The sequence below is a fragment of the Geospiza fortis genome, unplaced genomic scaffold (genome assembly GCF_000277835.1).
Source record: "Geospiza fortis unplaced genomic scaffold, GeoFor_1.0 scaffold70, whole genome shotgun sequence".
Taxonomy (NCBI): Eukaryota; Metazoa; Chordata; class Aves; order Passeriformes; family Thraupidae; genus Geospiza; species Geospiza fortis.
The window spans coordinates 467,407-494,837 of record NW_005054317.1 but is presented as its reverse complement, the minus strand read 5'-3'; the positions used below and the strand labels follow the sequence as shown (position 1 = coordinate 494,837).

Genomic DNA, 27,431 nt, shown 5'->3' with positions numbered 1-27,431 from the left:
AGGAGGAATAAAGGAGCTGCAGAGGAAGGCAGGATTTGCAGCAAGAAGTGAAGACCCTGTAAGAATCAAAACTGCAAGAAATTATACCTGGAATTAATCCATGACTTCACCACAGCTTAGTTTGGCACTTTCACTCTTCGGGTTGTTCTGCATATTTTACTTGTTTTTATCTTTGAAGTTGCTCTTCAGAGTAATTTAAAAATAATAATTCTAAAGTTTGTGCTTTGAAATGTTGAACATGTTGAATGTTCAAAATTGACACGTTGAATATATACATAGATGTAAAAATATATAATATGTAAATATATATATATATTAATGCTCACTAATCACTTTTTTGCTCCCCAAACACTTCAGATAAAAGCAGAACTCTCAAGGCCAGTTTCTCATTTTGTAACTAACTGAACCCAAACTTTCTGACAGTGCAATGAATGCTGGTAGTGCTGCACAAGCCATCCCAGCTAAACAATTCTGACAGTCACTACTGGCATAGCTGCACTTGAACACGATGGCTGGGCATGTGTAATGCACAAAAAGGAGATTACTATTAATATGCAAAAGAATTATGCATCAAAAGCCAGGCTGGCTCTGGCTGAAGGCTGTAACTCTTAATGAAAACAGAATTTGAACAAGAGTCGTAAATGATGTTATTTTTTTTTTTTTTTTACAGATGGACTTTTACCCATAAAGAAACTCCCCAGCAAAGACTAAATGTGAAGGGGATATTTCTGCTCTCCTTGTGGCATGATTTAATCCCACCATCAGAGCAGTAAGACCACTGAAGGTTTCTTTTCATGCTCTTTGGAAAATAAAGAATCATGATTTCCAATTTCATAAGCATCCTAAACTTGATACTCAAAAAGAGAACTGTGAATCTGATACATGACATTCCTGTGCCTGAGGGCTTAACAGTTTATTTCTGTATTAGACTGAGAAAACAAAATGAAAAAATGAAAATGAAAGCAATAAAAATACCTGAATTGACGTAAAGAAATATACAGAATATGATCTAGTTTTTAACTCAAATGGACTGCTGAATAAGGAATTAGAAGAAAAATCTCCCTATTGGCAAATCTTAGTATAAAGTGACAGAAGAGGAACCAGGTTTCAATGTCCAAATAATTTCTATATATTACAATATTGCATTGGCTGGGTTTTTTTGTTTGTGGTTTTGTTTGGTTGTTTTTTTGCCAAGGCTTGCAATGGCTGGAGGAAAAAAATTTAATAATTATTTTTGGTTTTCTCTATGTAAATAAAGTGCAGCAAAGCCAGTGTTAGGACATACAGTTTGTGATGGCAAGGAGTCAGAATTCCAGGAGGGAAAGTTAATCCAAGTGGCGTCTCCAGCCTCACCCTGGACACGATGTTTGAAATGTGCCCCTTCATCTCCTGAAGGAGAAAAAATTTATGCATTTACACACAGAGTCCTCCTTGTTTCATTTCTTTGAGCTCTCTCTTTATTCACAGCTTTCCTTCCCCTTCAACAACCCTTCAGAAGTTGTTTTTCTGTTAAATCTCAGAAGATTTAGGAGCATCCATTTCTGGGGAGGAGAGCAGCTGGTTTCAGCAGAGAGAACAGCAGAGCACTGTGAGGGAGTGAAGAAAGCAGAGCCTGTGCTCTCTGCAGGGCTGGAGCAGCCCAGCACTGCCCTTGGTGCCTTCTCCTGCTCTCCAGGAGCAGGAAAATGGAAGCCAAAAACGCACAAAAGTGGTCAGAAAATGCAGCTGCCTCACAAACTGCAGGGAGGTTTTTACACACTTACGTGATGGGGGCTCACAAATGCATCAAACTGCTCATCAAATTGCTCCTCACATATTCCAGACAGGAATTCCACCCCAGTTCCCCAAAGACCAAGTGCAACCAGCACATTCAGGAGGGATGTAAGCCCTACAAGAATCACAAGTTGCAGGAAGTTACACCTGGAATTAATTCATTACTTCACCACAGCTTAGTCTGGCATTTTCATTGTTGATGCTGTTCTGCATGTTTTACTAATTTTTGTCTTTGAAGTTGGTCTTCAGAGTAATTTAAAGATAATAATGCTAAAGTTTGTGTTTTGAAATGCCTCTTCTAACAAGGCAGACATTTGGAAACCCCACATATATATAAATTTTCAATACTCAGTAATCACCTTTTTGCTCCCCAAGGTAAATGGACCAAAAAACCCCATGGGATCATTAGTCATACAGATATAACCATACTTCAATAAACAAAAACCCAAGGGCCACTGGTTTTTTTTTATTAGATCCTCTCACATTCTCCTCTTTGATGAACTACGAAGATTCACAACAGATAAAGGAAAAGCAATTCAATATAGGACACTGCAAAAAGGGTCCTAGTTTGAAATACATTATCTGCAAAGACAGACAATGTCAGGGTTCATAAGCCAAGATCAGCATCATCTCCTTTTCTGCAGCTGTGATGGTATTTCATAACACTGAACTGCACACAGCTCTTCCAAGAACTGTCTTTTTGCTTATAGGCAAAGCAAAAGAAAAATGGTTTTCTATGGGCAGGCAGAATGCCTGCTGATCTGTCTTAATAAGAGGTTAAAATAAAATTCTCCAAATTGTTTGACAACTTATTTCTACATTTACAGCGTGCTCTTACTAAAATCTGTTTTGAATCAGTTCAGCTCCAGGATTCCCAAGTGGATTTTAGGTCCACTGAAGATATTCATGCAATTGAAGCAAACAGGTCATGGTAGCATGGAACACATGCCCAAATAACAGGTTTTTCTGTCAGGATTGAGCCCTTCTGCAGAGATTTGAGGGGGATGGGCCAGGCAGCTGGAAATGCTCATTTCCTTGAACTGCATCTGGCTGAACTCCTGTCTCTGCAGGTGCTGACAGGGACTCCACAGAACCTCCCCAGTTACACCAATCCATCATTAAATCTGGGATGTGCATCCTTAATGGGTGCTCCAGGCTCCCAAGCATGCCAGCTGGCCTTTGGAAACAGGAAAATCAGCTTTTCACTTGACTTCTTGCTGGCTCTCCAATTTACCAACTCCCCATGGCCATTACACTGACATTTGGCAAGTACCCAGCTGCAGGGAGTCCTCTGAAATAGGTGCAGAGAAGGGCTGGGAGGATGGACACTGCTCTAACAATGTCACTTCCCCTTCTTTAAAGTTCCTGACAGCCAAAAACCAATCCTGGCCCTCTGAGCCTCCGTGAGAAGATAAATCCATCCACCCTGGAGCTGTGTGCAGGACTCCAACCCTGCTGAGCACAGCCAGGGCACAAGGGATGCAAGAGGATGGAAGGGGAGGCTGGCACAGCACAGGATCAGAGGGAGATCCCAGCCTGGGACTGCCCAGGGCAGCCACAGCATTTCCCTCCCCCTGGAGCTCTTGGAAAGCAAATGCATGCATCCACAGCAGGTCCTGGGGATAAACCACTCGATTTTCATGCTCCACGAAGTGTAGGCACTGCCCTGCTCCCAGAGCTGTGCTGCCCATCTTCAAGAGGATGCACAGGGGGGATCTGGGCACTGCCCTGCTCCTGGCAGGCCTGGTAAAGGGGGCACAGAATTCACCAGAACCAAGCCCTGAGGACAGGGCAGGAGCTGCTCCTCTCCCCTCACACCCCTGGCATCACAGGGGAGGCTGGAGCAGGAGAAGCTGAGCAGAGAGATCATCACAGTGAGCCCTGTGCTGCTGGGAGAGAGCACTGAGCTCCAAAAGGGAAAGGGAAATGACTCTGCAGGGCTGGTGTGGCAGCAGAGAGGAGAGCTCAGCAGCAGCACCAGATCCAAACTCCCAGAGCAGCCTGGCACAGCAAGAAAAGCAAACCTCTGCACCAATTCAGCAGTTCAACCCAGGGCTGCTCCTCAGGAATAAAAACCCCTTTCCAAAGCAGGGTTTTGGGAAAAGATGCAGCACAATCAGCTTCAGCAAGAATCTGCAGTGTCCAGTTAAAGACAAATACACATTGCAGCTCTTCAATCAGCACATCCACCATGCACTGCTGCCAACAGCATCCTCAACACATTCCAGTATCTTCTGCCTGCTTGGAAAGCACATCCCTACATGGCAAAGGCTCTTTCCATTCACTCACTTTTAATATTTTCCATTATTTAACACATATACTGCATGCTTGGTTTCTGAACTCCACATAACTTGTGCATTTCAAAGCCTCTGGGTTCTCCTCCTCAAGTGCAGCTGAAACCCTGAATCTGGGAACTCATGCACAGCTCTAAAAGAGAAACTAGAGATTGTTGTTACCTGCAAGGCAGCTAACAAATGACACCAGGAACAGCTGCTCCCACAGCAGCAGCAGCAGCATCTTCAGTCTCCTGGATTCAGTAATTCTGGCTGTCTCACAGAACTGTGTGTTTGAGACTTTCAGGTGGCAAGGTTTAACCTGTTAAAAGAACAGACATAAAATTGAATCCCTTGATGGTCCTTAAGAACCAGCTTCCTTGATAATGCACTTTTAAATAAATACAAAGTTGACATATCCTTTAATGTTCCTCTTTTTTCCAGGTCTCGATCCCCCAACAGAAGGGTGCATCCATATTTCACATTTTTTCATGTCCATGAGGTGCTGGAAGTTTTACTCTCCAGCAGGAGCAGAGCTGACAGCAAAGTTGATTTTGCAGTTCCCACTTCCCACCAAGCCCCAGCACTGATTTATTTGTGAGATACAGTGGATTTAAAGGAAGGGAGTAGATGAGGTGCAAACACAGACAGTTCAGCAGCTGAACACATCTGGGAGGAGCAGCTTGTGCTGCACTTGCCTTGTGCCAGCCATGCTGGCAGCAACACGAACCTGTGACTGATTTAATTAAAGCCACATCCAACTCATCCTTTTTTTGATGTACTGGAGCGTGAGGTGCTCACTGGCGGCTTTTTTAGTTTTTAATTCCTCTTTGGAATTGTGCACCAGGTGCAATGAACTCATTTACTGCAATTTCTACCTCTGTCACTGGCCAGATGATAAACCTTGTGCCCAGCCTTACCAACCTATGACATTATTTCACTTGTGTTTTCTTCCTAAAGCAGCTTTACAGTAATTTTTCCTAGATGCAGGACAACTCTGGCCTATGTATTTTCTGGATGTCACTTCCACAGCATTCTCTCTCTTCAGAGGAAGGGCAGACAGGCAGGACACAGCCCAGACTCAATGATTCCTTCTGGAATTAGCCTACAGATCACTGCGTGGCCATGTTAAGGTCAAGAAAGCAACTACTAACTCTGAGGAGCCAAATCTGAGCTGTCTGAACTTGATGTTTCCATGTAAACTACCTTTTTTTGGTTTGTTTTTGGTTTTGGTTTTTTTTTTTTTTTTTTTTTGGTTTTTTTTGGTTTTTTTTAAACACTGGAATTAAGGGTTTTATATTGCTCTAGAACAAGTGTTTGAATTGCTGGCTAAGCTCCCCAGAAAAAGAATTCAGAGGGTCCTCTCTGACACATCCCCAGCCTGTGATTAGCTAGGAGAATTTTCTCTCCTCCAAAACACAGCACCACAAGGTATTGTATTTTCAGGGATCCCCGTGGCAGGAAGGAATGATGAATCCAACTCCATGTTCTCAGAAGGCTAATTCATTATTTTATGATACTGTATTATATTAAAGAATTCTATACTAAAATATACTAAAGAATACAGAAAGGATACAGACAGAAGGCTAAAAAGATAATAATGACTCTCCAGGGTCTCGACACAGCTTGGCCCCAACTGGCCAAAGAGTCAAAACAACTCCCAGCAGAATCCAATGGAACAATCACCTGTGGGTGAACAATCTCCAAACACATTCCAAAGCAGCGAAACACAGGAGAAGCAAATGAGAGAAGAATTGTTTTCCTTTTTCTCTGAGGCTTCTCAGCTTCCCAGGAGGAAAATCCTGGGTGAAAGGATTTTTCCAGACAATGTGAATGCCACAACAAGCAGAGTATTTTTTCCTCATCCTGCATCCCCGGCTTCTGTGGGATCCACACAGAGCTCCCAGTGGCATCCTCCATCCAGTGCTGAAGTTCTTGCTTTCTCATTTCTCCCACGTGCTTTCTAAACCAGAAAATAAGCAGATCCAAGCCCACACATCTCTATCAAATACCAGGCACTGATCCCCCAGCAAAGCTGGCACAGAGGAAGGCTCATAGCAGGGATGCAGCAACTCCCAGGCATCTCAAATGGGAATATCCCACCCCAGGGCACTCCTGGGTACAATTTGAGAAGCCTCACCCAGGTTCTCACAGATCTCTGATGGAAAAATGTTGCTGATACACAACTAAAATGTTACTGGTTTCCAAAAGGAGGGTGGGAGTGCAATAAACTGTGTTCATTTTGCATGGCAAAAACCTCAGAACAGTCCTCTGGCAATAGGTTAGTTCCTCACAGAATATCCTGAGTTGGAAGGGACCCCCAAAGACCCTAAATCCAATGCTTAGGACACACCCTGTGCCTCAGAGCATTGTCCAAACTTTTCTTTGAGCCAAATAAAAAGTGAGGTCACAAAGAAACCTGTTCTGTGGCAGACCTGCAGTTCAAGGCTTTACTTTTCTCCTTTGCTGTCTGGTTTTCGGTTTTGCTTTTTTCTTTCCTTGGCAAAGCAAACCCACAAAAAAATCCCAAACCAACAGAATCAAAACAACACAAAACCCCCACAAAAAAAAAAAAAAAAGGCAAACTGAAACAACAAAAAACAAATCCAACAACATAAAAAACTTCTTGCTGAAGCTGTAAACTTGGAGTTGGCCATTCCTCACCCTGTGTTTCCAAGGGGCACCCACAGAGCCTTCCCAAGGGAATGTTATCCATGGGTAACACCATCACCACCCAGCCCCTGGCACCCAGGAATTCCACAGCTGCCCAGAGCAGAGAGAGGGGAGGGGGTGAAGCATCAATATTAAAGTGGGTCACTCTTGTCTTTCAGTCTTGCAAGGGAAAAAAAATAAAATGGAGAAGCTAAATTAATTTGGTTTTGTTCTCCAAGCGCTCTGGGCAAAGCAGAACGTGATAGATCCATTTCAGGCCACAAAAAAAACCTGCTTTGGTAGAAGCTAAAAAAAAAAAATTGAAAAATTGAAAGCTTTGTATGTGGGTATAAAATCATAAAATGCATTTCAACCTCTGGCTGCATTGTATTTTAATAAATTTTAATATCTAAAGAGAGAATAGTAGCTACCAGCCAACATTGTAAGACTTAAATTACTTTAAACACTTCATTTTCCCTGTGTTCTGTGAGGTTTCGCTAATCTAGGATCTATTCCTGAATACCACTGCTTCATTTTAAAAGCACCACACTGAGGAGTGCTCAAATTTCCAGCTCTAAGCCAGATAAGTGCATCAATAATATCTGTTCTTTACAAAGATGCAAACCCAGATGTACACACGAAGTGTGAATTTATTCAAGTTCCTCCTCAGCTCATTGCTTTCCTCTCAAGAAAAGGAACCAAAGAAGTTTTTCTCTGCAGTGGGGAACATGAAGGCCTGCAAAGCAGAGCTGCCCCTGGCCAAGTCAGTGGGATCAGGCTGTCCACAGAGCCTTGGTCAATGCCTGGCACTGGAGAAAGATTCTGACTTGGACATTGCTCCAAAAAGAAAAAAAAAATCAAATTCTGAGCACCACAGCAGCTCAGCATCACTGTAACCTTTTATTTCTTACCCCGATGATCTAAAAATGAAGATGTCAAAATCCCCAAATATTGCATAAGAAAGGCTGCAGTGAGTTGCTTTTGATAATAGACATATTCCAATTATTTCTGAGATGGGAATAACCTGCATCAAAGAAATCCACTGCCCATGCAAGGATCCAGAATCCAAGGGCAATGCTGAGCATCTCTGTCAGCTTCACAGCTCCTGCACAGCCCCAGCTGTTCCTCAGGTTCAGCCCCTTGCCTCTGGATTTTCTGTTCAAAATGTCCCATTTTAATATTACATTAAAATGTAACTTGTAAAATATCCATATTTAAATATTAATAATAATGTATCAATTATTATAAATTTATTCTTAATATTAAGAGTAATTTTATGTCCCCCGTTACAGAAGCAGAGGGGCAGATCCACAACATCACCTGGAGGGTTTTGGAAATAAGATTTAAGCTGGCTCCCCCCAAATTCAGCACTTTGTAAAGGCCAGGAAGAATAAAGACAAACAGCACCTGATGTGGTTGGAAAAGATTGTAAAGAATCAAAGTAATAGCCACAGAATATGCAAAAGGAAACAGAACTTTATTTTTAAATCAGAAAGCTTCCTATTATTAGGCAGTGCTCTGTTTTCAGAAGCCCAAGTTATTCCAAGGCAGTAAAAAAGCAAAGCTGTGAAGTGGTGAGAAAAACACTAGGAAAAATTAACAGATTACCTTTCTTTATGATTAATTTCTTCAACTTTCAGAGAAAAGTCAATTCTCATGAGTTGCTCCAACCATTTTTGATGGAAACAACCAGTTATCCAGAAAAAAAAAAAACCCAAACAAACTCCCAGCCAAACAAATTAAGTAGAATAGGAGCACATACACATAGGAAAAATTCAGCTTCATTTTTTTTCCTATAAAATTAGCCTTTCAGACCTTTGAACTTTCAGATCATATAATATGGCAAATGACGCACATGAATGTCTGAAAGAAATAAAAAGTTTGGGAAAGGTTCAAGAGTCAGTAATTTTACTCAGTGACCTTAATTTTTACTATACAGAGTCAAACATAAAAAGAAGTAGTTCCCTAAAGGTGGAATTTTTATTTCTATATATATAGAAGTGGAACTTGTCAGAGCTGGCTGGCAAGTTCATTTTAAACTTGGAGTTTGAGCAGGAGGAATTTGTAGAGTCATCGAGTCTAAATTAATCAGAAATTCCTGGAACTCAGGAGAACTGTGGAGACCCAGAAATTATTATTATTATTTTTCTGTATTGATCACAAAGCCCAGCACAGAAAATCAAGTGATGTCCTGACACTAGAGGTCAGCAGACCTTTGCTAAGGCAGGGAATTATTAAAATCCCACAAAATCATGGAATTATTTGGGTTGGAAGGGACCTTCAAGATCATTTCATTCCCACCTTGACATGGCAGGGACATCTTCCACTATCCCAGGGTGCTCGAAGCCCAACCTGGCCCAACATTCCAGGGATCCAGAGGCAGCTCCAGCTGTGCCAGGGCCTCATCTGGATAAAATCTGAGATCTACCCTCCAGTTAATGCTGAAGTCATCTCCATAGCACAACATGAAAAAATGAGGCGCTGAATGCTCCACAAGAAGCTCAAGCAGCCCATTTTATTTATTTTTCAGAGAGGGGAGTGCTATCCATTTCTGATTAGCCTCAGAATGAAATCAGCAGTTGTGAGAAGTTTCCATGGGGAAACAGCTGAGCTGGGAATTTCCTCATCACTGAGTCCAACCTCTGCCTCCCACTGCCCCTATCCAAGCCTGAAGGCACCAGGGCCGTGATGAACATAACATGATGAAAATACAAAAAATCATTAGAAAAATCCGACAGTCACAGGCTTTTGAAAACCCAAAGGAAAGAGAACTGAACCCCTGTGGCAGTTCTCCATTTGGATCTGATTTATCAAGCTGATCTTTCTCTAATACCAGGGAATCCCCAGATTTTGCTTCGGTACCAACACAGCCCAGTTCACTTGGATCTGTGTTGAGATGAATCCAACTCAAAAGTGCTAAAGGTATCTGCAAATACCCAGGCAAGGTTAGACTGTCCAATGGCACAACTGACCACTAATTATTTACTAAAATCAGACTGGTATCTGTCATTTGTTGCACTGAAGCAGAGACGGTGCCAGTTTAAGAATTTAGAAGAGATTTTTGTCAGCTGAAAGAAAGAGTCAATTCAATTTGACATCATCCACCAGGCAGATCTAGAGAGTAAGATATCAGAGTAAATTCATGGGAGGGATTGCAAAGGCTTTGGAAAACAAAACACAGAGGCAGCAGTGGCAGCAGCTTCTGAAAGCAACACAAATGCATCCACTACACCTGCAAGGCTGTAAATAAAAAAGGACTGACCAGTTAAAAGCCACAGCAGCAAGACAAAGAACAGAGTGACAAAACACGCTGAGCAGTGCTGTGCCCTGCTCCTGAGATGAATTTAAGTAAGTTAAATAAGTTAGGTAAGTTTAAAATGGTGCTCCAAGGAAAAAATGGGATTGCTCCAGCTCCTGTGGGGTCTCATTAGATGCCAGTTCCAGGGCAGCAGCACTCATTAGGGAGCTGCTGGCCAGGGAGCCCCTGGCTCTTCCCCAGCCTGCTGTCCCTGCAAGGGCACTGGCAGCAGCCAGACCCCCCTGACCAAGCTGCAAGCACAAAATCAGCCAGGAACTTCCACAGAAACACCTCCACTCCCGAGCACTGAGCAGGGTTAAAGCTCTCTCCAGTGTGCCATTAGCAGAGGCCTAGTTAAAAGCATCATTTTATACAAAATTAATTTACAACAGCTTAATGTAGAAGAAGCAGCAACTGTTCTGTGGAGAGTTTTATTACAGCTCCTCCTGTCTGGCTGCATTTATGGGCTTTGAGGCACGGTCCCCTGCCTCCCCAGCCCATCCATCCTCTGCACTTGACCCAAAGCTCCCTGGAACCCTGCTCACACAGGTGGTTCTGCTCTGCAGAACACCCTCCCTGGCCCTGGAACTGATTCCAGTCCCTCCTTCTCCCAGTGCAGCAAAGAACATTTGTAGTGATTGAATGGCCACTCTGCCCACAGAACATTTCTGCTTTTTATCTCTCATTCCTCACGACAGCCCAGCCCCTGCACACACCAGCAGGGTTTGCTGAGCTCCCTTGTGCATCTCTGCCATCCCACTAATCACTACAACACCTTCAGCTCAGCTCAGCCTTTACCACAGGGAGTTATTCACCTCAACAAAAGCGGCTCAGTAGCAAGAAAAACAAATAAATAAGTGATATTTATCTTAAAGTCCTCAGGAATCCTGCTCTGTTTTAAGCCCATCAGCCTCTCCACATCCTGCCAGAGGTTTCTGCTCTGCAGCACCTGTGGAGACAGCTCAGCTCCATCAATCCCGGCACACCCATGGGAACACTTCACCCAAGAACCAGCTCTGCATTCTCCCCAAAGCTTTCTAGGAAACGTTCACTGGACTCTCTTTAAACTCTTGCCATTTTATCAGTTATGAGACACAATTTAAAATTAGCAAGTCTGAAGCAGCAGCAACTCAAAACCCAGCAAACACTGAAGACAATTCCCACCACAGTGACCAAATCTCATGCCACGTGTGTCACGGACATATTTTATGAAAAATCCTTTTGACAGGATTTTTCCTCCTGAGAAGCCTCAGAGGAAAAGAAAAGCAATGATTATCTGCTGCTGTGGAATGCAACAGGTGCATCTGTGACTGGTCCATGTGAGTTGTTTCTACTTGATGGCCAATCATAGTCCAGCTGTCTCAGACTCTCTGGTCAGTCACAAGATTTTATTATCTTTCCTTTCAAGCCTTCTGATGAAATCCTTTCTTCTATTCTTTAGTATAGTTTTAATATATCATTTTCTTTTAATATAATATGTATCATAAAAAAATAAATCAGCCTTCTGAAACATGGAGTCAAGATTCTCATCTTTTCCTCATCCTGGGACCCCTGTGAACACCACCACACACGTGGAATTCATGGAAAAAACTATTTTTGGTGTTGGTGCAGTGAAGGTGTTACACTGCTAGAGCAGATTAATTTTTCATGCAGCCATTAAATTAAATCAGAATTATATTGCATTTTTCTGCATTACTTAGTGAGACATCCACACATTGAACTGCTCTGGAAATCTGCTTTATCTCATCTGCACACAGACTTTGTGTTTAACACCAGACTCACTCCCAGGCTCCAACCAAAACCCTCCTTCAGTGCCAAAATTGTACTTCCCAAACATACAGGAGAGAAGGATGTTAAAATCCAAATAGGTGCAGGAAAAATTCTTTACCTGTGGTAACCCAGAATTTTGCATATTTAGCACAAAGTTTGAATTCTGTACAAGTGTTAATAAAATTGAAAAGTAGATAATCATATTCAACACTCAGTGCCAAAAGTCAGCTTCAGCTGCTATTTTAAATATTTCCATTTATTACTCAGTAATTCAGTAATTATTAAATGCCTTCCCAACCAGTGACAGCACAAACTTGTGCATTTAAACCCATGCTGATGAACACAAAAATGTAAAAACTGCAATGCACCCTTGATGACATGACCTGTGCTCTGCCCATTAATTCTTCCTTTCTTAGAGTAACAATATTTTAAACTAATAATCAAGACTAAAAGTATTTTTTTTTTTCCAGAAGAGTGACCTGTCAAAAATCAAGTATTTCCTCTGTTCTTTTCAGGCCCTTGTTGTTGTAATTTGTGCCTGAGGCTTTTCCCCTGTGACCTACCAATTCCAGACACCCTTTTCATAACATTTATGGGTCAACACCTTCAAGCAGGCATCCCAAGGCAGGTACTCTCACAGGTCAGGAATTCTGGGAACCCACATGACAGCGTGTCACAAATCACTTCAAAATAATGTAGGGCTGGAGAATTATGATAAATAAATCAGAGCTGTTGAAATTTAAACAAAAAATCCAATCTGAAGCTGGGTGAACTCTGGCTTGTGCAGCTGCAGTGGGGGGAAAGGGTGAGACCTGATTTTTATTTCCATGAGAGGAATGACTCCCATGTCTGCATTTGTGCTCCAAACTCTGCAGGGCTGCCAGGAGCACAGGGGGCCTTGGGGTGGAGGAGATGCTGCTGCTGGGTCAATCCTTAGTCTCTGAAAAGAAGGGTGACCACAGGAATCAGAATGATTTGGGTTGGAAGGGACCTCAAAGATCACATTTCACCTCCTGCCATGGCAGGGACACCTCCCACTGTCCCAGGCTGCTCCAGCCCCAATGTCCAACCTGGCCTTGGGCACTGCCAGGGATCCACGGGCAACCACAGCTGCTCTGGGCACCTGTGCCAGGGCCTGCCCACCCTGCCAGGGAAGGATTTATTCCCAATATCCCATCCAAACCCGTCCTCTGGCAGTGGGAGCCATTCCCTGTGTCCTGTCCCTCCATCCCTTGTCAATTGTCTCTCTTCATGATTCCTGCAAGGCCACCCTGAGCTCAGCCCAAAGCTTCTCCTGTGCAGGGGACCAATGCCAGTTGTGCCAGCCTTTCCTCCCAGCAGAGCTGCTCCATCCCTGGGATCATCCTGGAGCCTCCTCTGGGCTCTCTGAGCAGCTCCAGGGCTGGGGCAGCTCTGCACGTGGGGTCTCACCTGGGAGGGGCAGGATCCCCCCGTTCCTGCTGGCACCAGCCCAGGGTGCTTTCATTCCTCATTCCCAAATCTGGAGCCTTGACCAGCACACTCAGAGCTGTCCCTGGTGAGGCACAAAAATCAGCATTTCTGTGCAAGCACCTTCCTGCCACCCACTCCAAATCACAGCTTCAAAAGCCTCTTTCATCCTGCACTGCTGCCCCAATAAAAACTGCTCACCTTCCCCTGCATACATAATTCCACTTTGATATTCTTTGGCCAGAACAAAGTTGATCTGTGCCTCTCTGGAGTCCAGCTGGAATTAACGCCCACATCCCACACGGATCCCCAGGAATGCTGATCCACGCTGGCTGCCCTGGCTCCAAGGGTCACCTGCAGCAATTTGTCAACAGTTCCCTCCTCATCAAAAATTTACAGGCTGCTGAATTTCCAATGATGCTACAGCAAATGGTAAAACCATCTTCCCCAAATATGTTTTTTAACAGAATGAGCTGTTCTCCCTCATATCTCTACTCAAAATCACAGGGTAGGACAAGATCCTACACCTGAGCAAATCCCAGAAGTGAAATTCAAGCAGATCCTGAGCTGAGGCAGCCAGGGAGCAAAGTGACAACAGGCCAGCAAGCACCTCAATAAACAGAACAAAAAATCTGACACAAACATGAAGCCTGTCCTCAACTCCCTCCCAACAAAAAGACTGAAAACAAATTAAAAATGAAACAACAAAACCCAACCATAGACAGCCCATTAAATGCCACAAAACAGCAAAACAGACACTCCACTTAAAAAGTGCTGACAATATTACTCTGAAATTTAAAAGAATGTAAAATTCAACACAAAGATACTCTCAACATCCAAATGTACCAAAATTGACATCAGGGCAGTGTTTAACTTCCCTTAAGAGGTTACTTTGATTTTCAGAGCTCCCTATTGATGCTCTTGGTGCCAAAAATCCTCATCAAAATGAGCACTCAGCCTGCCTGGTCCCTCTCACTACAGGAGAGGCTCAAAGTCCATCAGAGCAGGCAGGAACAGCATTTCCAACCCACTGAACTCCCCTTACACTGACAACTTAAACTGCAACACACGAGGAAATCATTCTGTGCTGAACGCCTTTAGAGCTGACAAATTAAACAGTCAGACACTTTGGGATTGAAAAACTCCAGAGACTTTTCAGGGTAAACAGTAAAATGTGTAGCTACCCACACATACACACATGTGTATTTACAGAGAGATATAGGTATACATAAATTTATCAGTTTAATAATGTGTACTAAAGAGAATGGCAGAACAACCTCTTCCTTCTCTCCCTCTCTTTCCTCCTCCCAAGCCTCATTAATGCTCAAGTGCCAACAAGTAAATTTATTCCATTTAAATGGCATTGCTGTCCTATGACCATCCCAATACAGGAAGAGATCCCCCACCACATCTTTAAAACACCCAACCCAACCCTAAAACATGACCTGTGCACTGCATTAGCCAGGAATTTTCCAGAAAATGCAGGACAGTCATTTCTTTTTCCCAAGAGAAATTAAAAAGAATTCCTAACAGATGTTGAAGATGAGAACTTGCACCTCTCCCACCCAAATGCCACCATGGAATTGGGGCTTCCCACTAAGCCCTGGCCTCAGCTTGGCTTTTAAATGGAAAATACCTCCAAGACAGCAGATTTTAAACTCTTAAATAATGAATTTTAATGCAGACTTTTCTGGCCAATTTACTCAGAGCAAGACAGGACAGCTTTCCCCACTGCCCTGCAGATGATGTCTGATGGCTGGGCTGGTTTTATTTGGGGTTTTTAACATTAGGGAGTCTAATCCATCAAAAAACTCAAATAAATAAATGTACTACATGACACAATGCCAGATGATTGTCCTCTAAATTGATCCTACACATGGTGTGAATTTGATATTTTATTATTATTACACATTTGTTTCTTCCCGACCAACATCAGTGAAACTCCCCAGACCAAAGCTGACATAAAATTGATGCTCCAGGATCACACTTGTTTACAGCCCAACATGCAACATGTAAGGAGATGTTTTGTCTCTGTTTAATCACAAAAGAACAATTAATTCCCAAGAAGTAATAAAGCAAGAGAAGAAAATGGGACAGATGCTTCAAGCAGGGAAGCAAACAAGAAAAATAAAGGAAAAAAATGTGAAATTTACATTTCATATACAGCTTTGCCAGCTTTTTCCTATTCTTTTCAGATATATATATACAGAGAGAGAGTGGGAATGGAGGAGCCTGATAGAAATATTCACCAATTTCAGCAAGGAACTGAGCTTTGGGAGATATGGCCACAGGTACCCTTAATCTATCCTGTCTGTGATTATCTCCCTCCAAGTCACATGCAGGAAAATAATCCCCTGCAGCACAGAGCACTGATGTGAAAGGAGAGAAAGCTCAAAGTCACAGCTGAATGGTTAGAGCCAAACCCATTTCTGCACTTTTTTCCCCCTCTTCTACTTCTTATTTGAGACCAAGGCAGCTTAATCTGCATTGATGTCTATGAAGTTTCACTTGAAAAGTTCTTCAGTCTGAGAGAGTTTCCTCTCTCTTTTGAATAGGAATAAAATGCCCAAATACTTTTGTGAAAAAGTTTCGTTTCTTTTCTTTTTTACAAAGGAAACTATGAGGCATTGCCTGAGAACTTCAATACTGCATTTCAGCCAAATTTCAAACCAGTAGCACAGATATTAATCAAAAAGTGAGATTGTAAGAGAAAAAACACCCAACCAGGAGGCAGAACAAAACCCACAGGAGACCATGAGAATCCCACTAGAGGTGTTCAGGGGATGAGTGCGGCTGATTCGAGTGCACATGACAGGAGAGCAAGAGAATCAAACCATTTTATGGTTATTATTAATAACACAGAATATGGGTTTCTTTCAGTTATTATTTTCATTTTAACAAACACTTTGCCACCTCCTCCCACTCCTTACTTTCTCTGTGTTTTGCTGCCACATCTCTGCTCCCCTTCATCAACCCATTTAATTCCAACTTTAGTTTAGATACACATTTGCTTCGTTAACTCACTGCTGGAGGAGTCCGGCACCCCGAGATGGAAAAGGAAGGGAAGTTCATCTCACTTTTGCACAATCTAGATATTACAGTTATTATGATTTGGGGATCTTTGTTCCTTGTATCTTCAGGAAAAGGAGTCTCAGCAAAAGACCATAATTTGGAAAAAGCAGAAATTAGAGGTTAAATTTCAGTACGTTTTCTTCCACTGACATTAAAAGATGAATGTTACAGTCCATCCCAAGATTAATGCATGCAAATCTGACTGATCCACCAAAAGCAGCAAAGAAAACCAGCTTTTTTAGCCAAACAACTGTGGAACACCTCTTTTATCTTTCCCATATAATGAGGCCTCACTTTTAGGGAGGAAAAAAAAAAAACCAAGCAAGTATTTAAATTACTTAACAAGATCTCTTTAAATATCAGTACAAGGTTAGATGTGATAAAGACTCCACTGGCTTTGCTGGGCAAGTTTGACAGCTTTGGTTTAAAAAAAAAACACCAAAAACCCAAACAAAACTGGAAGGAGCAGAGAGCTACACTGAGATAACGTTGAGTGGTGATGAACCTAAGAGCATCTAAAGAGCTAAAAAAATCAATTTCTCGACTTAGGAACTAAATTCAAATTAGGAAATCTCTGTCTGACAAAGGTCTGAAAAACATGGAAGGAAAAGAAGATGGGGAGAGAGGTTAATTGGTTTGTAAAGTATTGAAAGTACCAAGATACAAAATGCCCTGGCATTCTGCCCTGGCAGGAAAACAAATCTGCAGAAGGGTGATGCAGACAGAGCCCATGCACGGGGATGGAGAAACAAGCACAAATTTAAATTCTGAAGTTCAGGAGCTTTATTTCATAATGATGATGTTCATATTGTCGTGAGGTTCATTATGGCACCAAAGTGAGTTTGAGGTACAACTCCAGGAAGGTTACACTGGGAGCTTTACTAAGCAAAAAGCTCCACTTCCCAAATACCACTTTGCTTCAGAGACCAACAGTTCTTTTGCACCATGTCTAACAGGAAAGCAGCAGCAAGCCCCAGGCCTGAGGAGATGCTGTTTTTCTTTCAGATCTCCAAGGTTCACTTCATGTCTTAATGCACTTGGCGTTGCTCTCACCATTAATCGTCTGCTGCAGACCAAGAGAAAGTGCTTTTCCAGAAATGACCTCAAACTAAATTCATAATTCTTTAAAAACCAATAAACCCACTGAACCAGAGAGCTCAGCCCTTCTGCACCGGGCTCCAGGCACACAAAGCTGCTTTATTCCCTTTAGCAAGACCCACTAGCACCTTGATTTAAAGCACAGACTGGAAACTGTTTATATGGTTTAACAGCAGTCCTGTGGTTTGAGCCAGCAAAGGAACGAAGAGGCCAAAGACACCAGAGATCCTTAGAAAGAGAGACTAGAGATGTGCTACATAAATTCAATCCACCACTAAACCTGAATTTTTCTGTGCTAAAGCACAGTCCTACCTAATACTTCTTCCTAAACCTCTCAGATCTAGGGGCAGCATCCCTTAACTCCTTCCAGATATTCCCAGAGAACTCCAGATCTTCTGCATTTCACTCTTCTGGAGTTACCACCACCAGGAGGAAAGATCCTCTCTGAAGAATGGATATTTGTGTGCATCACATATATTGGATGGGTTCTCATCTTCCTCACAGGGAGAAGCGTAGATTCTAGGCTGAATATGGAATTTGAGGAGTCACATCCTTTTCATATGGCCTGAAAGAGGCTGCAGCTGCTAAAATATTTGGGACACCTCTGCATCCTTCAGTGTACAGGAGAGAAGGTGAAAATCAGAGCCTTGAGGAACACATTGTGCCTGGCTTGAAGTGGTGCCATTAACTCAAGAACAAAGTATAAGCTCATCAACGAAAAAACCTTGCACAAGAGTACTTGAAGCTGTGCCTGCAATGCATGTTTTTAACTCATAAGAAAGAATTTTAATTCTACAAAGGCTTTTGGAGCCTTTAGCTTTTTTTTCTTTTCCTTTTTTTTTTTTTTTTGACTAAGCAGACCATTAAATTCACTTGACCACAATGAATCAGAGAAGCAGGATTTTTCAAAGCCTAATATTAAAGGAGACTTTCAAGACTTCTTTCACTTTCCTATAATATTAATTGGATCTCCATATATTGGACTTCATGGAGTGGAAGAACACAACCATAGAGCTTTGCCAACTGATGATAAAGCCTTGCTGGGATTTTGTTTCTAGAAGTACCAAACCCTTTTAATCAGGAAAAGTCTCAGGTACATAAAACAAAGAGCTGGTTTTTTTAGAAATCTTCCACATAATGCAAAGAGAACTCGTGAAATTTATCAGAATAATGCATTCCTCAGCAGGGTTGGCAAGGAATTGATAAGTAACAAATAAAAAGTGTGCCCAGAACTGCATCTGGAGAGAGGCAGAGAGTGCCCAGAGAATCTGTGGCTGTCCCTGGATCCCTGGAGTGTCCAAGGCCAGGCTGGACAGGGCTTGGAGCAGCCTGGGACAGTGGAAGGTGTCCCATGGATGGGAGTGGAATGACCTTTAAGGTCCCTTCCAACCCAAACCATTCTGGGATTCTCTGTAAATTCACTGTGAGTTAAACTTTACAAAAGGAAAGAGTAAATGGGTTTTCCATCAGTGCAACCTTAACATTTATTTTGTGACAGTAAGAAAACCACATCAGCTCTCTGCTGCCATCCCTGCTTGTATCTCAACCCCTTTGCACAGGTGCCATTTAACCAGTTCAAATCACTTTGCATAGCAATAAATCAATCTGAGAATGGAATGTCCATTACCATCTTTAATTAGGCTGATTGGACAAGCTGCTGAGCCTTCTGGAAAAGAAAAATGTGGATCTTTACCAATCTAGAATTAAAAGAAATTTGCATTAGAATTACAGGCACTTAACTGTCTGCAGTGCTTACTCTGGGGAATAATGCACCTCAAATTTTCCTGAAAATACAGAGGGACTGCTGATTCCTCTGTCCCTGCTGCAGGGAGCCAAGGGCTGGCCTTGTTACAATACTGCAAAGGGGCATCAGGACAGAGAAGACTTTTTTTCTTCTGCTTGTTTTGCTAGGTTGACTGCAGGGAAAAAAAAATCATTTTTATGCTTAGGGTGTTGTATGCTCCAAATAAAAATTCCAAGCCTGGTTCTCTTAATAATGTCTCTCTCTGGACTATTTTCTGCTGGACAGAGAACATCCCTGGACACTAGAAGTAAGTATGCCTATGTCATTAGGGATTTTTAAGTTTGAGACATACAATTTTTCAGGCTGGAAACACCTACTGTGACAATGCCCAGGGTTCCCAAAAAGGCAGCAGGTACCAGGTGAGGAATTAAAAGGATTCAATGACCCAGATCAGAACTGATGCCTGCCTATTCTGCATGAAGTAATCAAGAGCCCATCTCAGAAGGAGAACGGACTAGAGAAAACTCCAGATTTAATCCCAAACCACTGCACAGTTTTCTATCAGTTTCACACATTTTACTGATGTGTTTTCATCCTGTAGCCACTGCTACACAAAGGTCTGGGAGCTTTTTGTTCTTGCAGGAGGAGGTAACTGAGCAGGTTATCAAAATCAGCACCATCAGGATGCTCAGATGCTGGGGGAAGAGAGGACTGAGTTAAAACAGCTCCACAGGAGAAGGTGCTGGTGCTTTGCTTAACTTCCTAAAGCTGCTTAGCTCCAGATAAGGAGCTTATGCAACTTTCTTAACCCTGGAGAACATCCAGCAAGTGATGGCGAACAGTGCTCAGGTTGAGTTACACTTGGGACAGACATCTCAGGAGCCATCCTGCCCTCTGACCAAGGAAAGAAACAAAAAACCCAAGTCCCTTCCCAAGAAAAATCTGTCCAGGAAGAGTCAGGTATGGTTTAGTAGAGGAGATTAATTCCATGTTTGTTTTCCTTGATGTTTCCCATGCATGACTTGGGCAATGGCACAGTAAGCCCAGTTTCTGAGCCAGAGATTATTTCACATTTCCAAGTGGAGCCTGACTATGAAGAAGCTGCTTTGTGGTGGTACTTTTGAAAGCAGAAGAGCTTTAGAAAGGAGTTTAAACTCTGCAGCCATTCCAGTCACCAAACACAACTACTGTGGGCTGTTCAGACCCTTTATCTGGAAATAAACCTGGAAATAAACCTGAAAATAAACCTACCAACCCACAATGGGCATCATCAAGGGTATTTATGGGACAGGACAGGGACAAGGTCAAAGCCCCAAGGACTTACAACAGATTGATTAAGTCCATCCAAGCTGGGAATGGAATGAGTAACAAACAGGAGAGAGATGCTCCTGTTGAAGAAAGCCTGAAAAAACTTGGAGAAGTCCATTCTTTCAGCTCAGTGCCTTCTGGAGAGGCACCAAGTGCCACCACCACCACGTCCAAGGGCGTCACACACCGGGTCAGGGCTCAGCACCAGGGGCTGGCACCACTCCCCTCTGCAGCCAGGGGCTCCCAGGCTGTGCTTCTAAAGAAGATGGGACATTTCCTTATCAAGGACCACCTTATTTCAGCTATTTTGTAGGAGGACAGATCTGCAGAGTAACCTTCCAGTCTCCAAGTGCACCTGATGAAAGACTGGAACTTTCTCATCTCAGGATTTCAGTGTGTGAAGCACAGCTCTGCAGCAGGGAAGAACCTGCTACAGAAAAAAGTGCCAAGTAAAATCCACAGTCTCTTATTCGAGGAGCAGAGGGCATGAAACTTGACTTATCCTTCATTCAACAGTTGCAGAAGAACAGCACTGTAAAATGTAACACCTCTTCTGTTTGCATTTTAAGCTTATTGAGGAAAAGAGATGCTCAAAGAGACAATAAACTACAGCTCTTAAAGCATTAGAAACACTGCTCTTCACCAGGACCACAGCAATTTTTATTTTCTTCAGCAATACAATGGCAAAAATAGTCAATGAGAGATTCAGAATCAAATAGCTACAAAAATTATAGTGAGAAATTGAAAAACTGCAATATCTATAACCAGATTAAGCTCCACAACTAAAAGGAAAACTACCACATGTATGCAACCCCTCCAAGAACTGCATTTGATTCTACAAACAGTTTGCCAGTTCTCTGTAAGGCTTCATTGCTTTCTCCACTATAATTTTAACAGGATTTTTAGACCAGGAAAGATGTGACAATCAAGGAGAGGAATGGTGCTGTGTGAGAATGCAGCCCCTCAAAAATGGGGAGGAAGAGGACAATAACTCTGGTTTACATCAGTTTAGCTCCTTCTAGGAGGAAAGTTAACTCCTGCTTAGTTAAGAGTAGAAAAGAAGTCAGTGCCAAGAATGGGAAAGGGTTACACATGAGCAGCTGCTGCCCTCATCTTTTCTAGAAGGATAAAAACCCATTTCAGTGCATTTCCCCTGCAGGCAGGCAGGGATGGGACAGAGCTCCTGGGGGCTGTGAATGCAGCCCTGGGCTAACACAGGTCCAGGTAAACTGGAATTTAATCCCAACACACAAAACTCAAGCTTTCAGCATCAATTTAGCCAGCCAACTTCTACCTTTTTTAGCAGGAAGACATTAGGGAAGGAAAATCAAGGTGATCTTCCTTCTTTTAGGATCAATGATGAAATCTTGAGTCTAAAACAACAAAACATTTTCTGAGGGGTGGAAAGCTCAGTGTGCAAACAGGCGCTTTTCATACCCCACTGACACACACACAAACATAACAGCTCTGCAGCATCAATAAATCTTTATCCAAAGGAGGTGCACACTGCTAAGAACATGCTCTTAAATGCTCAACTGATGCACTTGAAGGGCTGCAAACCACAGAAACCTGGGGTCTTCTACTGATCCCAACAGTGCACAGGAAAGCACCTGTGTCAGGGTAGATGCTAATGGTTCCTCATCCTCTTTCTTTATAGCATTTGTTTTTAAAAAGTGAAAAAAAGGGTCATTTATTATTTAATTGTCCTGCAGCCTGTCCTTGAGCACACAAACTTCAGAGGTAAAGAGGTGCTGGTGGTCAGGCAGTGACCTGGCAGAAATGTTCCCAATTACACCCTGCTTTATAAATTACCCTGGTAGAGCAAACATGCATATACAGGCTTTTCTTTTTATTGTCATTTACAAGCTACACCAACACACTGGGCTGAGATGTTAAATTACCCAGGGTGCTGCAGAGAGCTCTCCTCCCACTCCCCCTTGCCCACACAACAACCTGCACCCCACTTGCAGCAGCAAGCACTAAAAAAATTCCTACCAAACAAAGAAAAAGTCATCGCAGGAACGCTGATATTTTAGTCATGAGCTTTTGATGTGAGAACTGCACCACCCAGGGCCACACCAAGGGCTATTACCTGCTCCAGCATCTCTCAAAAATCAAGTATCTTCCCCACTCTGGCAAAAACAGACCCTGTTTTCATGGCTTTACAATCTAGCTTTCCTCAAGCAGCAGGACAGATGGACAGGTGGGACAGACACATCCAGGTGACTACATGGAGCTTTAAGAATGCAGGATAAAATCAAAATATTTTGCAATATCCAGGGGAATAAACAGTAGTTTCTGCAGCTAAATTTGCTGGTTTCTCCCTGTAAAATACTCCACAGTAATATGTCATTAGAACAGTATTTTTCATCTTGCACATTTCACCAGGAATGCTAAGAGATGCCAACTTCAACAAATGGAATGTCTTCAAATGCAGAGATGCGTGATCCTTCTGCAAATGAACTATGAAAATCTGTATGCTTGCAAGCTAAACAGAATTTATCATTTACTGATCCACCCTGGATTGGATTAGACAGGAATTGCTCCTTATGTAGTCAAGTACTGCAGTACACTGGAAATTACTGTCCTGACCTCAGCACAAGCAAAAGGGATGCTGGACATGCTTCACATTAAGCCAGACTGTGGAAAACCAGTTGATTTTCCCCACTAGTTTACTCCAATGAGAGGTTTTCAGCTACAAACAGCTGTAATTTATTATATTTTACATTTCACAAAAGGCCTGAACACGTTGAGCAGTAACACTCTTCAGAATTGTCAAGGCCTATTGAAGTGAAATATGCTTCCCACATCAGGAACATGGCACTGTGATTTCAGCAGGGCTAGAAAAGCAGTAGGATTTTTTTTTATTTTTTTTCAAACAGGAATAGTGAGAGGAGAGTTTTTAGAATAGTTAATACCAGGGTAGCTCATTACCACTTGTAATGTTGGTGGAAAAGGAAACTGGATTTAACCATAATGTTTCAACAAGGCTCAAACCACTTTTTTCAAAGGTACAGTAAAATTCAAGATTTCTCACTTCTCTGTTAAAATTAACTGTACAAGTGGGTTTTTCCTCAACCACAGATCTCAAAACCAAGGGAACAGGATCTAGGAATAGATCTGTAGGAACAGATCTATAGGAATGGTAGGAGATCTGCCCTTACCTGGTGCCTCTCCAGTGCTGTGTCCATCAGCCCTCAGAGCAGCTCTGGACTCCACAGCTTCCTTTATGCAGCATACAAGGGGCTTACTAGGGTTAAAAACTGCTTTATTTCGTTTTCTTAATTTAAACCCAATGCAGAGGGACTAATCTGGAAGAGCTGAACCAGTTCAGCCCTTCTGGACTCATTCTGCAATAAGCTGGGCTCAGGAAAGCAGAGAGAGCTCTCACACACCTGGTGGGGGCCTGCAGGAGCCCTGCTCCATCCTGGAATTGCAGAATATCAGGGAGCACAAGGGTCCCCAGGGTCTCAGGGAGGTTGGTGGCGCTGTCTTTAAGTCAGATTTCCCTTGCACAAAGATTTTTTTCAGCACTTTCCAGCTCACACCCCCTCGCCATCACAGGCAGTGCTTCCCCCTCACACTGCAGCATTATTTGTATTTGCCAGCAACCGAGAACTGGCTGACAAAAAAAAAAACCCAGACAAGTCTGGTTATCCCTGCTTTTCTGCTCCTATCACCACTCACTCCCAAGCCTTTTACAGCCCACAGCTCATTTTCTGAGAGCCCCCAGCTCTGCAGTCCAGATTTTAAGCGTTTCACGATTCAGTCAAACACAGATAAAGTTCCTCCTGTGGGCAATCAGGATTAAGAAAACACTAAAATACATGCTGAGGTTTCAAATCCTGGCTGTTCCCATTAAATGGGTTTCTCCAGAACAGAACAAGCTGCAGGTGGGATTGTCCAGGGCTGAGCACAACTTCAGCAGCTCCCACTGCTGCTTCCTCCAGCTGGAAGTGCAACAACTTTGCCAGTTAATTAATTATTCGTGACATTAATTAATAGATAAATTTTTCAAGAGAAAAATACCTGGATGTTATAATTTGGGAGAAATTTCCACATCAGCTGCGCCAAATGAAAGTACTTATTTTAAATAATATTATTATGCTTTATTACACTTTAAAAGTGAAATTTTAGGGGTATAAAATGAACTGCTGTTTAAAAATAAAGCCGATGCTGTGAGTAAACACTATGACCTGCATTTCAACTGACCAAATTTCAACATGCAGATTTTAACTTTTCACCAATAAAATACCACCTAACTCCATTATTTCACCAGCTGCCCACCACCTTCACTCAATCAAGAAGACTGAGAATCCATAAGATTTCTGAACTCCTGCCACTTCCCCTCAGTCTGTATTAAGTCTTTTCTTCGCATTAGCACACTAAAAAAAATAAATCAATATAAATAAATTTCAGTTGACAGTAGTCAAAGCTCAAAGGTTTTTCCCCCCCTTCCCACTCCTGTTACCCCAGCAGAGCTCTCCTGGGTACACTTCTGTTTAAAAGGCCATCAGCTCTGATCTGGTTTTCATCTGTCTCAGAGGACCAGGAACTGTGTGGCCTTTTGAGCTCTGAATCAGGAAAGTACTTCTCAGTTTATGCAAACCTGCAGCCCTGACCTAATCCTTTCCTGGTCAAGGCACATTACAAGATATCACTGATGCTTATTTCATTTTTTCCTGCAATTAATTTTCCTACACTACATTCTACAAAATGTGGACCATCAAATCTGCACTGAAGAGTTTGGGCTACAATTCTAAATAGCTTCACTAAATCAAAGGTGGAGATGTTGGCATGAGAGGAACTACAGCTCTTCAAATTTCCTTTTTCTGCATTCCAGTTGTTTTTCAATGGGATAATCACTGACTGAAATATCCCTGATTTGGTTGAGAGAGGGAAACTTCAGCTTTAGAACTGAAAAACCAACAAACCAACCAACCAAAAATACCTGAAACAAGAACTGCTGTCACTGCAGATATATTTTAAAGACAGCAGCAACAGAGCACCAAGGCAAGTCCATTTCCAGAGCCAGTTCCTGTGGCACATTCAGTTCTGAAGAACCAAAACATTAAATTCCTAAGCTTCTCCAAACCAAAATTAATTTCAGAGTATCCTGCCATTTAACCCATCTTGACATCACCCACGCACAACAGGAGCTTCAGCCAGGCTTGCATCACACAGGTCCTTTGAAAAAGTCATTTTTCATCACTTGTATCTCCAGTAGTGCCCATGTGTGCATGAACCCCAGGGGACTCTAATCCACTGTTCCCTGGTTTCCCAAAATGAACTGGTAGATTATGGATCAGGCAGCACAGCAAGACAGACCTAGCTCCAAGCTGAGCACCAAGAAGGATTAAAAATTACTTTATACATGAACAAACTTTCCATTTTCCCTGATTTTCTAATAAACCAAGACCAGGCTTGTAATTCTTTCTCAAGTCATCCAAAGTCAGGAGGGATGCTCACCTCCAGCCCCAGTCACTCCTCATCACTGATCCCTTCCCTGTAGGTTTGCTGGCTCCTCAGACTCCTCACACCACTGTGAATACACAAAAAAAATCTCCTTTGCAGACTGCAGTTAATCTGTGTCTTCTGGTATCGAAGTAAATCCTGATGATCACTTCCATACATATAAAACCACTGGCTTATGTCACTTGTAAGATTCAGCCTCTTCCAGGAAGAACAGTAAAAAGATTGAATCTATTTGCAGAAACCTCCCGTTGCTGTATCACAACAACATTAAGATGTTCTTGTGGTATTGCAATGGGAAAATTCCCACAAGAACATAAACATAAACAACATCAAAGACAGCAAAGCTAGCTCAGAAAAAACAAACAACCAAAACCACCGCCCCTGCACAAGTGGTTGGAAGCATTTGTGGGTGGAAACTTCAGAAGCATTATAGAAAAGTGACAAGAAAATATGGCACTGCTCCTTAGCTACGGTGACGTGATCTTCAGGAATTTAAAGAACAAGTAGTTTAGGCAGGTCCATATTTCACATCCAGCTCAAGGGTTTCCAGGGTGTGCAGCCAGCTGGGTGCATGCTCGGATTTCTGGACAAGACCCCAACTTAGGCGACCAACACTGGAGCTGAGTGAGCCACAGGAGTCACCACCACAGCTTGGCACCACCCCACAGCAGCTCCAACCCCCCAAAATCCAGTGGTTTAACTTCCTTAACACAGAAAAAACCAAGCTGCAGATCAGCTAGACAACCCCTACCTGTTCTATCCATTGAGGAGCCATCCACAAAACCCACTCTGGAAAAACCCCACAGCCACTGGCAGCTCGCACATCCTGCGCTCCCAGCAGCACCTCCCACTGGCTTATTCCAGAAAACAGCAGAGCTTCCATCCATCCCCTGCTGGGCAAGGGAGTAAGAGTGAGAAGCAGCAGGAGCAGGGATCTTTGGGAGCCCGGGAAGAGCCAGCGTGGCAGGACAGAGCTCACAGCACCTTTCGCTGCAGCCCCAGCACCAAGTCGGCAGCGTTTTGGCAAGAGTTAAGCACCTTCACTAATCATCCCCCTCAAATGCTTTCACAAATGCATTTGCCAGATTACTGTGGGAAGTCTCTTGCATGATAAACAACTTTCTGGAACAATTCCACATGGGTAGTAACACACTTTCAGTGCTTACAAGTTCAGTATTTCCATTCCTGATTTTAGTACTTCGTTCATAATTTCCTGTATACATTTAAAAAATACATCACTGAACAAGCCTGGCATGCAGCTTAAGCTGGAGTTCGAGTTCCTCTTGCAAAATACAGCAGTCAATACTTTGGAGAGTTTCTTGTTCTTCATAACGTCTTGGTTTTGATTTTTGCACTCAGTAGAAATACTGACATTCTTTCCCCCCGTGTAAAACACGACAGCAAAAAAATCAGTATTGATTCTGTGCGTGTGTCAGTGGCACCAATAAGGCAAACCTAACTAACCAGTTCCCACCCAAGGCTATCCCTGGATCATTCCCCATCAGGAACGGGCTGATCT

General features: G+C 42.7%; 1 protein-coding gene across 1 annotated transcript in view; it reads right to left on the bottom strand.

The window, feature by feature from the left end:
* Positions 1-4,358, bottom strand: part of CNTN3 (contactin 3) — a 74,771-nt gene extending 70,413 nt beyond the window's left edge. Inside the window, exon 1 of the mRNA XM_031056371.1 lies at positions 4,230-4,358. Within this exon, the coding sequence (XP_030912231.1) occupies positions 4,230-4,290 (61 nt within the window). The 5' untranslated portion in view covers positions 4,291-4,358. The remainder of the gene's footprint in view (positions 1-4,229) is intronic.
* Between the last annotated feature and the right edge of the window lie 23,073 nt (positions 4,359-27,431).